Raw genomic sequence first — 15,613 nt, forward strand, 5'->3', positions numbered from 1 at the left:
ACAGAATTGCACTTAATTGAACTTTTGCCTGTAGGAGTTCCAATATTTCCTCCCCCTTTGTGTCATCAGTTAAATTCTTGTAAACTGAGTAACTTGTAAGGAGGCAAGGCTCTACCTATACAACATAAAGCAAAAGTATAGTGTCTTTATAATTTGTACCCAGGGAGCGGATGCTTAAACTCTCAGAAGGTCGCTGTACAAGAATGTTAATTAGTTCAGCAGTGAAATTTGGGTTCTCCTTTGTTGGTGTTTTGGATTTGATGCTTCTCACAAGAAATCTAAGTAGAGGCACAGAAAAGATCATTGAGTCAAGTTGACATCTCAAAATTGGGCTTTTGAACACAAACAAGGTCAACCTGAAATAACTTACTTGATCAAATTATATCTTTATTATTAAAAACAGCACTTATTTTTTCATTTAAGTAAAAAAATATTCTATTTCTAATGTTTAAAATTCAGTCTTTTAGTTCAGAAGAGTTTATTTACTATTTAGTCAGTGTCCTGTGTGCTTATGTGCGCCTAGCAGATCAGGACAGTAACCCCTGCCTTTTAATGGTGTGGTTAGCAGCTCACTACCCAGCTAGAGAGCAGGGGGATTTCGAATTAAGGCGATTTGGGAACATTTGTGTGTGGCTAATCTGTACTTATTTTAATACCATTACAACAGAGATCATACAGCATATATACATTCTCTTTTTTTTTAAATTAATCACTTAGCTGAGTTTCGGTATCTATTTTTGTGGGTGGAGACACTGGACTGTGCTTTGAAGATCTCTTTGATGACTGTCTGCACTGATGAGTCTATCAAACGGGTTTAGTGTTGCAAGATTGGCCGCAGAGTGATTTTTCTCAGAAACTACAAATCTGTTCTGGCGTATGCCCAAAGATGAGCTTGGTAGTGACTTTGATTCTTCGTCTGGTTTTGGCTTTGGTCTTATGGCAGCTCCAGATGTGTGTTCTGCCTCATGTGCCCACCAAGAATATTGCCCAAATACTTGCTGTGCACTCATTGAGCTATCTTTCCGCTTTAAAAAAAAGAAAAAGAATTTCCATATATATATACACAATAACTCTTTGTGTGACCAGCTGGAAAGATTGAGTTTACTTAACACAATGGAACTCTTCACAGCGATCCGGCTGTCCAATTTTGAGGAGGTTGTTGAGGATGACAGAGTACAGACTGTATGCTTGGTTCAGAAACCCTGGCAAGGCTGTTTTTGTACTCATTAAGATTTGTTTTATAAATGTTATTGGCTTTTAGATAGTGTTCACTCGGAAAGACTTGTCTGAGTCTATCTAATAGCAAGCTAAAGTTACTTTAGATTTGAAAAAATAGAAATTTGCATCAAATATTTCCACTCTACAACTTATATCAAGTTCATTTAAGGACCCACCCTGATGAAAATTGTGTTTTTGGTATGTTAACATGTTCTTGCGTTTTTCTCATAAATAAAATTAGGCTTAAATTTTAAAGGATTTCTTTATTCAGATCGTGGTGAATCAGAAAAAGATGAAAAAAGATCATGAAAAAAAAGATATTAATTGTGACAAAAAAGCTACAGTCGGCTGGCATCCGTGCTGTACTCCCTGCTTAACTCAATTCTGTTTCATCCACTTGTAAAGGGCTAGATCCATGTCCATCTTTGTTTTCCTCGTCTGAGATCTGACTTAAAGCCCTACGGCTGTATAGTTCCAATATTGCTTGCTATATATGTTGCACCAGAAATGTTAGGCTGAAAATCTGAGGGGCTGTAAGCTAGCAGGAGAGTGTGTAAACGGATGGATGATGGGAAACGGAGGCGGGTTTACCTCTGAGTCCTTTCTAGAAACTCAGAGGTGAATTTCTAATGAACTACTGCTCTGCAGAAACTACAGTATGTTTTAGAGAATGACACAGGTTTCTGGATTTTGCTTGAAAGCAGGATATTCATAATTAAAAGGCCACTGGGAACACTTGTAAAATTGATCAAAAGATGATCAAACTGGGAATTGAAAGAAACTTTTTTTCTTATAATTTGTACTTTCTCCCACATGCCAATGAATTACTGGGCTACACAACAGTTAAAAGAACAAAAAAAAAAGAAAATTTACCAATAGTAATGTAGTTCTTCAAAAATGTTTTGAAAAACCTACAGTTTGACAATTACATCTGCCTTGATCAATCTTTCTTTCATTTTCCCCTTCATGTTATGAATACATTCTCTCGTGCTATAGCTCAGCCTCCTGGTTTTACCTTCACCCTGTCATGGTAAAGGAATCTGCTGCTCAAAGCCAGCCTAACACATGCAATTCAGCTGAGACAACTGAGCCAGCTGAAAATGTCTGTCAATCTCATTAGAAAAAAGACTTCAAAAAGCTTCTATTACAGCCTGTAAATAACAGTCCTTTATTACGGAATCAAATATTACATTTGATTTGTTACTTTGAGCTTGGATTTCATAATTCTCAGAAAATAGCAGAGTTTTAGGGTTTTTTATGGGTTTTGTGAAGTACAGACTGTAGCCGGTCCATATGTGAGCCAGTAAAATACCATGCGATTTCTTGGTATGAGTTAAGTAAGTTGATCTGAGGTAGTGCAAACTGCCTGACTGAACGAGTTTTTGTATAAAAAGCTTAATGTTCAGGAGAAACTCGTTTTGTCTTGATATAGTGTTTTATGATTGTTCTCTGCAAAACTGTCTTTAAAACCTGTTGATGTAACACTCACTGTCTTCATATGCCTTTTTAATCTAGCTTTGAGTTAAAATTTAGGAACGTATTTGATATTTTAAGTATTTAGGTTCTCTTTTTACCAGTTATATAGATGTGTATGTACGTACATTTATTTATTTTTACTTATTTATTTACTTATTTTTTATTTTTTTATTCACATTTACCATTTTATATGTCTATTAAGGTTGATTTATGAACATATTTATTTGTTTTTTCTTTGTTGTTTTAAATATATTTTAATTTTTACTTTATTCCTTTTACATTTTAGTTGTAACTCCAGTGTTTTCCTCAGAGGGATCCTCCACATCAGTGACTGGCCCTTCTCAGTGAACGAGCTCGCTGCAGTGGGATATCCCAGGTCTGACTCTTTTGATCAGATCTAAGGGGTCCTGTGGTAGTGTACTCCGTGAACTTGAGTGGGGGTCACTGATGTGGACATGTCCCCAAAATATCGTTTCCCCACTTCAGCACAGAGCCAGGTTTCTACATTGCAAAATCTTATCACTCTTTTTATCATGGAGTGTGTATGTGTGCGAGTGTGTGTGCGTGTGTGTGTGTGTGTGTGTGTGTGGGGGGGGGGTTATCGGTATTGTGAATGTTTTAAATAAAACATTTGTTTGTCTTGTTATTTTGTTTTTAAATTGTTTATATTTTTATGCAAAGTTCTTTGAGTGATCTGTGTTGTGAAAGTGCTATATAAATAAAGCTTGATTTGATTTGATTTGATAGCAGGACCATTTACTGTACTTTGCTGTCGCAGGAGCCAAAAAATGCACGATGAAGTAGAAAAAATCATTTATGAGTCACACTTTTGGGAGAAATGTATTCAATAAAATACGGGTCCAAGAATGGACATTTCATCTTAAAATGCAAAAAATAATAATGTAATAGATAACAATAATAGACTGATTATCTGCACTACCGTAACACATTGATGCTTATTTAGCTTCATGAAACATAGGAGGAATTGAATGAATGTCTAGTTTCTTTGCGCAACATATGAACAATTATTGAGATAACTATAGCAAAAAGAACACACTATCAAGTCAAGTAAAGTCTTTATGTCACTTTAAATCACTTAATCTGTTGAATTATTCATCATCGGTGTTGATTTGAAAACTGGTCTTCTTCTGCGTTTCTGCCAGTGCCAAATACTGACAAAGACACTTACGGTGCCCTCTAGCAGTTGTTAGTGTGAAAATAACAATCACATTAGCTTATTTATAGAAGAAAAATCATGTATAAGTTGCATCTGAGAATAAGTCAAACATCTGGCCAAATTATGCAAGAAAAGAGTGACTTATACTCAGAAAAGTACGGTATACCTGTGTTGAATTGATTTATTGCTGCTCAAATTATACAGATCCAACTTAAAAAGTTTTTTGTTTTCTCTCTTTACATTACAGAAGTGTCCGAGAAGCTTGTCACCTTTAAGAGCAGAGGGGACATGAGAAAGGAGCTGGACTCTTTCAGAAACACTATAGAACAACAAGAAAGCCATGAAACCAACTCCACCGGAGAGCACAGCAGACCCGGGCGCAGACGCAAACGCTTCCTCTCTTATCCACGTTACGTCGAGCTCATGGTGACGGCAGATGCTAAAATGGCCCAACATCATGGTCGCAACTTGGAACACTACATCCTTACAATCATGTCAGTAGTAAGTAAAGTAACGTTCCTAAATACTATAACAATTCTTTAGTGTCATAGTAGTAGGTTTAGAGGCTGTCATCTGGACTTAGTTTTAAAGTTAGGAGACGTTTCACCTCTTATCCAAGAGGCTTTGTCAAGAAGCCTCTTGGATAAGAGGTGAAACGTCTTCTAACTTTAAAACTAAGTCCAGATGACAGCCCCTAAACCTACCACTATGATGGAATCAACCGGATGAATGAGAGTTTTCATGGACATAATTCTTTGGTATCTTTGTTTTCACAAACTTTTAGGGTCTGAACTTTTAGTTTTAGTGTTCTTGTATTTTGTATTTTTGTAGCTGAAAACACAAAACCTCACAAAGTTTTTACCTCATTGACCCAAAATCTTTTAGTGTCATGTCACTAAAATAACATTCATTTGGTGTCAGCAGTGGGATTCACTTTGCATTAAAAGTAATAGAGGAAACTGCAGGAGCTCATCACTATTACTCTTTTTCTCCATAAATTAAAAAAGAACAAAATTTCAAATTGCAATATGTTTACTGTATTTCATTTCCTTATTGCTTGGCACCATTTGGTAGGTAGAGTTATACTGCAATGCAGTGTAAAATTGCATCATGTAAATTCGATTTTCAATGTGGTTCCTATTATTAGCAGTAGGGGTGATGGCAGGTATTTATTCCCATTATTAGTCATGTCTTTTTTGTTATTTTAGATGTTATTTTTATTTTTGACTCTAGGCAGTGTATGTTTGCTTTCACTCACAGCTGTTGCATTGCAAAGCACATATCTATTGCATTAGCACACAGACCTGAGAGCGTACAGACATCAATTCAGTGGGAATCAGTTGCAACTAAGAGTTTGCAAATATAGGCTACCTATAGGCAGGCTGTTCCCTTCCCTTAGGCTAAGACAAGTTAAATGTTTAGAGTGAACTAATGAGTTCCTGTCATGAGGCCGGAGACAGCCTCAGGAGTCTGCTGGTGCACAAGAGAGGTGGGGAGGAAAAGAAGGGGCTGTCAGCTCCAATTATTATACATAACATGATACTGCTATTACAGTACTCAGTTATTATTATTGTTATTAAATCCTTGGGGAAATAAATTGAAATTTAATGTTGATTAAACCTTCTTTTATGAAGCAATTGAAAAGCTAATACTGGATAAGGGTGTATTCAGACTGGACACATTTGGTCATCTTAAAGTGAGCCAGAGTTCCTTTCCCTCGATAACCTGGAACTGATTTTCAGTCTGAATACATCCAAGCGGACCCTGGTCCGTGACCAAGAACCGCTCTCTGAGCCATCTTTGGAGGAGGTCTCGGTTAGTTTCCAGTCGGACTGAGCTTCGGTTCAGTCATAGATTCCTCAGTCTGAAAAAATCTGTCCTTGGAGCGGAACAACTGAACCAAAATGGCCACCGTAGCCGACGTAAACAGAGTCGGAACAACAAATGAGCCGCAGACAAATATAAAGCAACAATTGTCGCGTTATCAAACAGAAAAATAGAGTCCAACTGCTTACTTGTTAGAACCTGTATTTTAACACCACTGAAAATGCTTCATACATGCTTTTCTGTGTCTCGTCATTACGCAGCACACGCTCAGTACTGCTGTGACTTCATCATAATAGATACCTTGTAGTTTCCTTGACAGAATTCTCTCAAAACAATGTCAAAACACAACAAAGATTATACACAGCAACTCACTGAAATGTGGCCGAATGAATGCAAACTCAATAAAACAACTTTTAACATGACACACATTGCTTCTCACTGTTTTCCCGACAATCTATATATCATAAACACTAAGCAGCCTACTTTCATACCGGCCGTTTCCTCATCACTGCAGCTGTTAGCATCCTCTGAGTTGAAGCACACACATCACCAGTAACCGCTTTGCAGCATGCCTCCGCCGTACCAAAGTAACAAGTCCAAAGTCTTGTTCCCAAAGTTCAAAACCTGTAATCCAAACATGAAATATTAAAAAGTTAACTGTCCCGATAAGAATTGTAATGCGCAGCATGTCCTTTCTTCTCTTGTTTTTTTTTTTTCCCACCCTCGTAGTTCCTGGCCAATGACTGAAGAGATCTCTTTTTGTTTACAAGCTTTAGTCTGTAACAGATTGGTTTGCTTGAAGCCATTCTAAATACAGACCAAATGCAAGATTCGGGACTTGATCCGGAACAAAGGATTTTCCCAGTCTAAATAAACCCTAAGATTAATTATTGCAGCCTTAAATTAAGCTTAAAAAAATATTACTTAACTGTGCTATACATTGCAGGTTCTGAGTTGAGAAAATCAGCTTTACCAATTGTCTGTGCTCTGAATTTGATTAGCTTTGCATCTATTTTGTCTGTGTGTTTTGTCTTTGTTACAGGTAGCAGCGGTGTACAAAGACCCCAGTGTAGGAAATCTCATCAACATCATGGTTGTCAAGCTGGTCATCATCCACAACGAACAGGTGAGTGTGGCGTTTTGAATGAGACGTTTATGCAGGGTTTTCTTCAGTATGGCTGAGGTCATCGCAGGTGTCTGCAGCTCAGTTTTTTTTTTTTTTTGGAACCTTTCTTAAAGGACACAGACTTTCTTGTCAACCTCAGGTCTCCAGAGAGGTCAGTGTGGAGGAGAAATGATACTCCTATAATGCACCTGCAAAGGAGACTCTGCTGCAGGAGTGCACTGTAGTTTACTTTATCACTTTAGTGTTCTTTAATATTGCACTCCGGATTTTAACAATTCTTTTTTTACTCGGCAGAAGCAATTGCTTGATTTAAGTTCTCAGTTACTCAAGAAACGGTCTAACATTTTTCGCCTTTATGATATGATGTTTAACGTAAAACAGGAAGGACCCACAGTGAGCTTTGACGCTGCCACGACGCTTCACAACTTCTGTGTCTGGCAACAGAACCAAAATGTCCAGGAAGACAGTGATCCCTCTCATCATGACACCGCACTCCTCATAACCAGGTACCTTACACAGCTTCCTTCCTCTTTTTGTATGTTGTACAAAAAATGTAATAATAATAGTGTTTTTTTTGTGCATTTCAGGGAAGACATCTGCAGAGCAAAGCACAAATGTGACACTTTAGGTAAACTTTTTTTGTTGCTTTTCTGCAGAAATATCTTTACTGTCTGGTCTGTTGCAATGAAGTTTCTGCTCCACTGGGCTGATCTTACACCCTGCCCAGTAATGAGTTTATGGAAAGCTGGCAGATAATAATATTATAGTGACAGAACGGAGTGGTAAAAAGGGGAGGAAGGGAGGCGACTTGCTGTGTTAATCTCTCGAAAAGAACACTGGTTTGATGGTTTAATCGCCTTTAGCACTAAAGTGCCTTTTTTCCCCCCTTTTTTTTTTCTCCCTTCACAAAGCTGAATGTTTATATGTGCTTATTGGTGCCTGTGCTTGTGTAGGGCTTGCAGAGCTTGGAACCATGTGTGACCCGTACCGCAGCTGCTCCATCAGCGAAGAAAATGGAATTAGTGCCTCCTTCACCATCGCTCATGAGCTGGGCCATGTGTAAGTTGCAGCTCAGAGCCTGCAGCAGCCGCTCTCAACCTTAAACACAGTGTACACACACCGCCCTCACAGGCAGCCCTGACAACAAAAGCCCTCTTATAAAGAGTCATAGGGTGCAGCAGACACAGGTGCAAAACATAATAAAGTAAAAAAAAAAAAAAAAAAACTTTTAATAACATGCCAGCATATAATGCGTTCCTACACAGCTCTAAGGTTGGTGCTTTGACAAATCCCAGCTAAGATGAAATTTAGTGTCAACATAATGAAAAAAGCACACATAGGATTAATAACTTTTGCAATGGTTGGAAGATTTCTAAAAACATAGAAGTAGTTTCATGCAAAAAAAATCCTAAATCATAGAACAATATATGTTTAAATATTTCGTTTTTCTAAAGAGTAAAAAAAAAAAAAAAATCTGAGTTAAAAAAAATCCGTTTTTAGCAGATATCTATAGGCTACACTCACATTTTTTCCCCATAGGTTTAGATGTACATCTAGAAATGCTTTCTGAGTTTTTTTTTCCTACTGACTTCCTCTACACAGTTTATTTGTGAGAGAATGAAAGATTTCACCTCTTATCTGCCTGACAGTAAGAAGGACTGATGTTGGTGTGCTTAAGAATGAAAGATATTTTCCCTCCCTCCTCTGTCAAGCTTTAACATTCTTCTAGAGCAAAGTCAGAATGGGAGAAGCAGCAGATGGAAGGTTCTTGCATCCTCACCTCCTCCCTCTCCCCGTGCATCTCATGTGGATCTGTTTATACTAAAGTTCAAGCAGCTGGAGGCCCAGTCGGCTCTGACTCTTGCCATGGCTGATCGCTGCACTCGTAGGCGTGAGTTCTTAAAAGTGTCAGCCGCTCGAGGGAGGAGAGTAAAGTACTGAATTTTTAAAAACACTGGGAGTTGTTGTTTTTTTTTTTTTTTACATGGAATGATGTGCAATTACTGATCTGTATTTTCAAAGTTAATTTCTTGAATAATTAACTCCAGGACATCCAATGTCAGATCATAAGAACTGACAGAATGTAAGACAATTATCATTTTTCTCTTATTGTTTTTCTCAGTTTCAGACTTTTACATCATATATGTTTTGCATTGTAGTCTGTTTCCCCTTTTACATAACAAAGGTTTGTCCTTACAGATGTGTCAAAGCAGTCTTTTTGGTTTAATTAGACAAATGTGTTTTTTCTCAGGCAGGCCAAAGTCACAATCAGGATACCATTTTGATGAGCCAGGCTTTTATTAAGTTAAAAGCTTTGACTAAATGAAGGCAGACGTTTATTGGACCTGCCAAATACACCAGTTATCAAGATTGATTCCTTTATTGATTAAGCTACAAAGAAGTCTCGATGTATAACTAAAATGCACTAAGAAATCTGCACCTTAGCATTTCAAGCTGTTGTGTTCGTTTGTCCCCTTATCGGAGTCAGATCTTAACACCCTAAATGGCCTTAACTGCCCGTCATGGTAATGATAAGACACATGCAGTTATTTGAAATTTTTCCTGAACACTTTCACATTTTCATAGTCAAATTTGAGGCTGCAAGTGGTTTTTGTGTTCAGAGTTTGTTCCATTTGTTATTTGTTGGGTATTTGCCCTCAGACCCTCAGCCCCCGTGGTGTGGGCTCAATGCCAGCAGTGGTAGACCTCGTTTGCATGGACCAATGATTGACCCCTCAGTCAATCTGTGTTCCTCAAAGCTTTTCAGTGCCCCTCATCCTGTTGTAAACATTTCAGACACCGTACAGCTGCATGGTTTCCTGATGTGGGAGTGTACCCAAGTGTGCATGCACTTTATGTTTTTTACGGTTTGTGTGACAAACTACAAGATGAGATAAAACATTTGTCCAGGACTGTTCTAAGTATGACCTAGAAACACGGCTGGTGGTCTGCAAAGATGCATCCATCGTGAACATCTTTAAAGTCTCACTGCAATCATATTTTGATCTATTTTTGAAGCGTTTCCCTGAGTAAGCCCCTTCCCCCACTTCCCATCATCCATCTGTTTACATGCTGTCGTGATAGCTTACAGCACCTCACGCCCCCAACCTAATATTTGTGATACAAAAAAAATAGCGAGCCACCTTGGAGCTATCCAGCCGTACAGTTTTGATCCAAATTCCAGCTTGAACGAACAAAAAGACGTACAGGAATCTATTTGTCTGCAAGTGGATGCATCAGAATGGAGCAGAGCAGCCGTTGTATGTTTTTTTCATCTGTTCCTGAAATTACACAAGTTTGCTAAAAATATGCCATTTTAAGTTTATTAAGTCCTCCATCAACAGAAAAATGCAACACGAACATGTTAAAAGCACCAAAACATGATTTTCATTAGAATTGGGCTTTATTGCTTGATTGATGCCAAAATGTTACCTTGTTAAATGAGGCGGTGTGTAAGTGGCCAAAAAAGTCAGCAAAAAATGTTACTCCAACGAATGGGTTGGTTTTAGACATTTCATCATGACATTTGGAAAAAAAAATTACTTTCACCTTTATTGGATAGTCAGTCCAGGGGAACACAAAGTATATAACTTTATCTGTTAAGTACTTATAATAATATAACTATCATAAATTAATAACAATAATTTGACCTTGACAGATTGAACAATTTTATGAGGAGTTAAAATGACAACGGAAAATGTTTAGTTGGTTTGATGCTTTTCTGACATTCATTTTATGGAGTCTAGAGTGAGAAAACATAATAGTAAATCTATAAACAAATTAAATTTCATAGCATTTGTTGCATTTACATAAGCTGGTTTGAGTAGAGATGCTTCTCTTAGATTTTTTTCTTTCTTTCTCTAAGCTCTTTGAAATTGTAAGATGGTGAGCTTTGACCTAGAAGTGGTGGGTTACAGGCAGTTCTCACCAGCATGTGGGGGGTCATGGATACTAACAGGAACATTTGGTATAAAATGTTGCACCCCCTACTGGCCAAATAGTTTTATTAAGTTCCAAGTATTTTTCCCTGTAAAAAATAGTGCAAATAATGTTCCATGACTGGAGTATATCTCTCTCTGCATCTGTGTGTGGCAGCCTATGGGGGTTTTGTTGAGCAATACCCTGTTCAAAAACTGCCAAACCTTGTGACATTTATCCTTCTTACGGCGACACAGCGGTTAAGCAGCTGATAATCACTTTGTGTGTTCTCTTTCTAGTCCTCTCACCATGTCTTACCTCTTTCGTTTTCATCCCCCTCTGCAACCAGGTTCAACATGCCTCACGATGACAGCCCCATGTGCCGGGAGGCGGGAATGAAGCACCAGTACCATGTCATGGCCCCCACTCTCAACTATGACACCAATCCCTGGTCGTGGTCCAAGTGCAGCCGCAAGTACATCACAGAGTTTCTGGAGTATGTAAATCCAGCTCTTTATTTTCCATCTCTAAACAGCATATGAACTGACCGATATGCTTTTCTTTTGTTGTGATGTATCGAGCAAAACAAATGGCTTCTATGTGTCCCTGAAAGCTCTGCAGACAGGCCAGTGCAATGTAAACTGTGTTCAGTTGTTAGTGCTTGATGTTGAAAGAGTATTTCCTGTTTGATTATGGGGGTCTTCTTCAGCTGACCTGAGCACAGATTGCTGTACACTCTTTTAGCTGCCTCCCCTCACAGACAGGCATGACTTCAGACTCTTGCATGACAGAACCAGCAATGACTTCTTCAGGAACTCTTAACCGTTCCCAACAAACCAATTAGGGCTGCGTCTCTAACATCACTCCCTTCTTTTCTCTTATTCTTTTCCATCCAAGAAAAAAAGATGATACAAATATAATCAATATAAAAATGTTTAGCCTAAATTACAATAGGGGTTTATACAAGTACACACCTTGTGTGTCAGAAGATCCTCAATCCCTGGTTGTACCAGTAAAATATGTCCAACAAAAGAGACTTCAGCTCTTATCTGTCTGCTCAGCTGTTGGACAGGAAAAGTTTGAAGAAAAAAGGAAAATGTTAGTCATAATTTATGCATAGCCATGACTATTTGATCTCTTCCTCCTTGTCAATTAGAAAAACCACATTTGTTGACTGAATGCATCTTGAAAGACTAGTGTTCGGTATTTTGTCACCTGTGTAGCAATATTTCCAGCCTCCAGTGACCTCAATGACAAAACTTTGGAGGAGTAGATCAAATCTTTATCGCTCTCTGAAATTTTTTGGATTTGTTTGTCATATTTTTGTTGCAATAAAGTAAATCTACATTTAAGTAACCTAATGCCAGATGCATAAAGAAATAAGTTTGAGCCATAAGGGATCTATGAAAGAAGGAAAAAAAGCTCCATCCATGGAATGGAGAGATGAAAGGAGTGCCTGGTACAGGGTGGGTGCTCCTATGGTGGGAAATAAAAAGCCTCAAACTCTTGGGAATTGAAGTTTGAGTGCTTTTGAAGTCCTATTGATTCACACTTGAACTTCTACAGTACTATCCTTGCTTCGAGGTATAACCTGGTCAAGTGCGTCAGAGTTCTGACCAGCTATTCTCCCTGTAAAACTAACTGAGTGTGTAGCATTCCTGCTTGCTTAGAAAAACGTAGGGGTCATGACAGTTCTGGAGCATCTCTAAGGGAAAGAATTCCCTTATTGCTACCTCTTGTCTCACAATTGCGGCGCTATTGTGAATTGAATGGAAAGCAGAGGAAAGTGTCCTTTTGTAAAGTCCCATAATAAAACTGTTCTTTTTTTTTTCTTGAAGTACTGCACTCTTCACTTCAAAATTGTATTTCTTTTAAAATGCTGCTTCAACTCATAATGTAACATAACTTAAAATTATGATTTACAGATTTATTTCTTACTAATAATTAAGAGGAACATATTTATACTACAGCATATTTTATGACAATAATGGAATTTAATTAGTATTGTTGGAAGTTAAATGTGAAAACAGTTTGTTCTTAAATCATATGGAAGGATTCAGGAAACAGAAACAAAAAAACAAGCGCACAAATGAGTTGGTCTGGTTTATTTTTGGGTTTTCTCGTATTGATGCTCACATTTAAAACTTTCATGCTATTTTCTATCATTTAGTTTCATTCAGAAACAACCAATCATCCTTAAAGTTTTGGATTTTATTTATTTCAAGCAATCAAAACAAACAAAAAACAAAAAAAAACAAAAGAAGATAGATAAAAGAGATATACATTGATATAGCCTACCTAAGATGATTAGTCATTATTTGATTGGAAAATAAAATAATCAAAGTAAAAGAGATACGCATTCATATATACTCGCCGACCTCTTTATTAGGTACACCTTGCTAAAACCATGTTAAATCCTTGGTGCCACAGATTCAACAAGGTACTGGAAACATTCCTGAGAGAGTTTGGTCCATAATGTCATGACAGCATCACACTGTTGCTGCAGATTTGTCGGCTCCACATCCATGATGCCAATCTCCTGTTCCACCACATCCCAAAGGTGATCTATTTGGTTGAGATCTGGTGACTGTGGAGGCCATTAGAGTCCAGTGAACTCATTGTCATGTTCAAGAAACCAGTCTGAGATGATTCCAGCTTTATGACATGGAGCCTTATCCTGCTGGAAGTAATCAGAAGATGGTACACTGTGGTCATGAAGGGATAGAAATGGTCACCAACAATACACAGGTAGGCTGTGGTGTTGTAATCATGCTCAGTTGATATGAAGGTGGGTTCCATTTTCTGTAAACCCTAGAGATGGTTGTGGGTGAAAATCCCACTAGATCAGCAGTTTCTGAAATCCTAAGACTAACAACCATGCCATGTTCAAGTTCACTTCAGTCACCTTTCTTGCATTCTCCTTGCTCGCTTTGAACTGCAGCAGATTGTCTTGAGCATGTCTGCATGTCTAAACGCATTCAATTGCTGCCATGTGATTGGCTGATTAGACATTTGTGTTAATGAGCAGTTGGACAGGTATACTTAATAAAGTGGCAGTGAATGAACATCCACATGTAAATGTAAATGATGCCATTATAATTATTTTCAATCCTAAATATACACTTGTACTTTTTCATAAAATACACGACACACTGAATCTGTTAAATGTGAAGTTTGTTAAAAACTGTTTAATTAATTGCTTGAAAATGTATACTCACACCCCTATGATGCTTTACTTAACTATTTTATTGTTTTCTTAACATTTTTGCCGTTTTCTATATAATTTAATCCCCTTTTCCTGTTGACACGTCTTCATCATCGTGTCATTCCAGGACTCTGACAAGACAGATGACCCCTTGCTGAAAGGCACTGGGACTTTTTTTTTTTTTGACAGGCTGTTCTTTGGCTTATCTTTCACTGCTGCTGTGAGCCCCTTGTGCATATCTGCCCCTGCCACCATGCAACATGTGCCGCGGCTCCTTACACCGCCGCTGGAAATGAAAGGGCAAAGAAACAAAGTGATGTTAACCCGGGATAATCCTGTATAATTATTGGCCTGTCACGTCAGCTGGCTCTTTGTTGAGCAGGTGTTTGAGCGGCTCAATCCAGCAGGAAATTTGTCAGAGCGGTGCAGACATGTTGTGTAATTACACTTCTTTACACGTCTTGTCTGAGTGTTTCCTTTTTTCCAAAGTAAACAAAAAAAATAGACAGTACAGACCCTTTGTGGATGAGCTCCACTCTGCTAACATGTTTGAATCCTTCCTTTTTTTAGCCATGAAGGTGATTTTATATACAGCCCGCTTGCACATATAGACTCAGTCCAGCTGGGCTTTTGTTGTCTGAATTTTTGCACCGTTTCACAAGGTGTGGCTGATACATAACCCCATATGCTTTTATTATGCAATGCTGGAGCCAGAAGTGATTAATCTAACGTATTCAAGGTGTTTGGGGAGTCTAAATGCTCTTGTTTGACTTTAAGCACAGAAAATATGCTTTGGATGAAAATGCGGTAAGCATGGAGATCCATTTTAGCCTGTGCAGAAATGTTGCTTTCATTCAGTCTTTGAAACCTAATTCAAGTTAAATAGAGACAGCATTAAACAGCAGACCTTTGAGAGGAAGTGATGTCTCTTCCAGACAACAAAACAGGCCACCCACAGGGAGAAACATATCTAGGGATGATCACAGACAAAAACATAAATTTTTATATTTGTTTTTATGAAAGAGATCACGCAGTCATTCATTTTTTACAGGCAAAAAAAACAAACTGATATTTTTGTGGAAGTGCTTGTCTTTTGACTTACTGTACACATCCTGTCTTTTAGCACCGGGTATGGGGAGTGCCTCCTGGATGAGCCTGTAGGCAGAATTTATGAACTCCCCACACTGCTGCCGGGTCAGATCTACAATGCCAACAGGCAGTGTGAACTGATGTTTGGCCCCGGTTCCCAAATTTGCCCCTACATGGTTAGTTGACTTCTGCTAGATAAACAGCATAATGTGGTTTTGACTTCACAGAAAGATTTAAGCATCAACTGTTGTTGAAATGTCAAATAATAATTGATATATACAAAAAGTTGTTCTGTAAGTACATTTGCTATGACTAAACAAATTACAGGTTTACCTTGCACGCCTTAGGAGGCTTGTTTTTAATGCAAGTGATATTTTGGTCACTTTTTTTTATTGCAGAAACAGTGCAAAAGGTTATGGTGTACAAGTTCAGAAGGGGACCACAAGGGCTGCCGCACCCAACACATGCCCCTAGCTGATGGGACTGACTGTGGTCATGGAATGGTGAGCATTTTCATGTCTGTTTTAAATACATAAGTTTATAAAAAAAAGTGAAAAAAAATGTATGGGTGTTTGCG

The 15,613-nt window shown here is 38.1% G+C and overlaps 1 protein-coding gene across 3 annotated transcripts in view; it reads left to right on the top strand.

Moving 5' to 3' along the window:
- LOC101170674 (A disintegrin and metalloproteinase with thrombospondin motifs 20) overlaps window positions 1-15,613 on the top strand; it is a 91,713-nt gene that overhangs the window by 16,694 nt on the left and 59,406 nt on the right. For 2 of the 3 annotated variants that reach the window (XM_023955653.1, XM_023955654.1), the window contains exons 4-11: window positions 4,119-4,372; window positions 6,741-6,824; window positions 7,206-7,330; window positions 7,412-7,452; window positions 7,778-7,883; window positions 11,092-11,238; window positions 15,071-15,212; window positions 15,435-15,539. In XM_023955653.1, coding sequence (XP_023811421.1) covers window positions 4,119-4,372; window positions 6,741-6,824; window positions 7,206-7,330; window positions 7,412-7,452; window positions 7,778-7,883; window positions 11,092-11,238; window positions 15,071-15,212; window positions 15,435-15,539 — 1,004 coding nt within the window. Of the gene's footprint in view, window positions 1-4,118; window positions 4,373-6,740; window positions 6,825-7,205; window positions 7,331-7,411; window positions 7,453-7,777; window positions 7,884-11,091; window positions 11,239-15,070; window positions 15,213-15,434; window positions 15,540-15,613 lie in introns of those variants that run through there. The other variant, XM_023955655.1, reaches the window with a different exon arrangement.

This window comes from Oryzias latipes, chromosome 6 (assembly GCF_002234675.1).
Source record: "Oryzias latipes chromosome 6, ASM223467v1".
NCBI lineage: Eukaryota > Metazoa > Chordata > Actinopteri > Beloniformes > Adrianichthyidae > Oryzias > Oryzias latipes.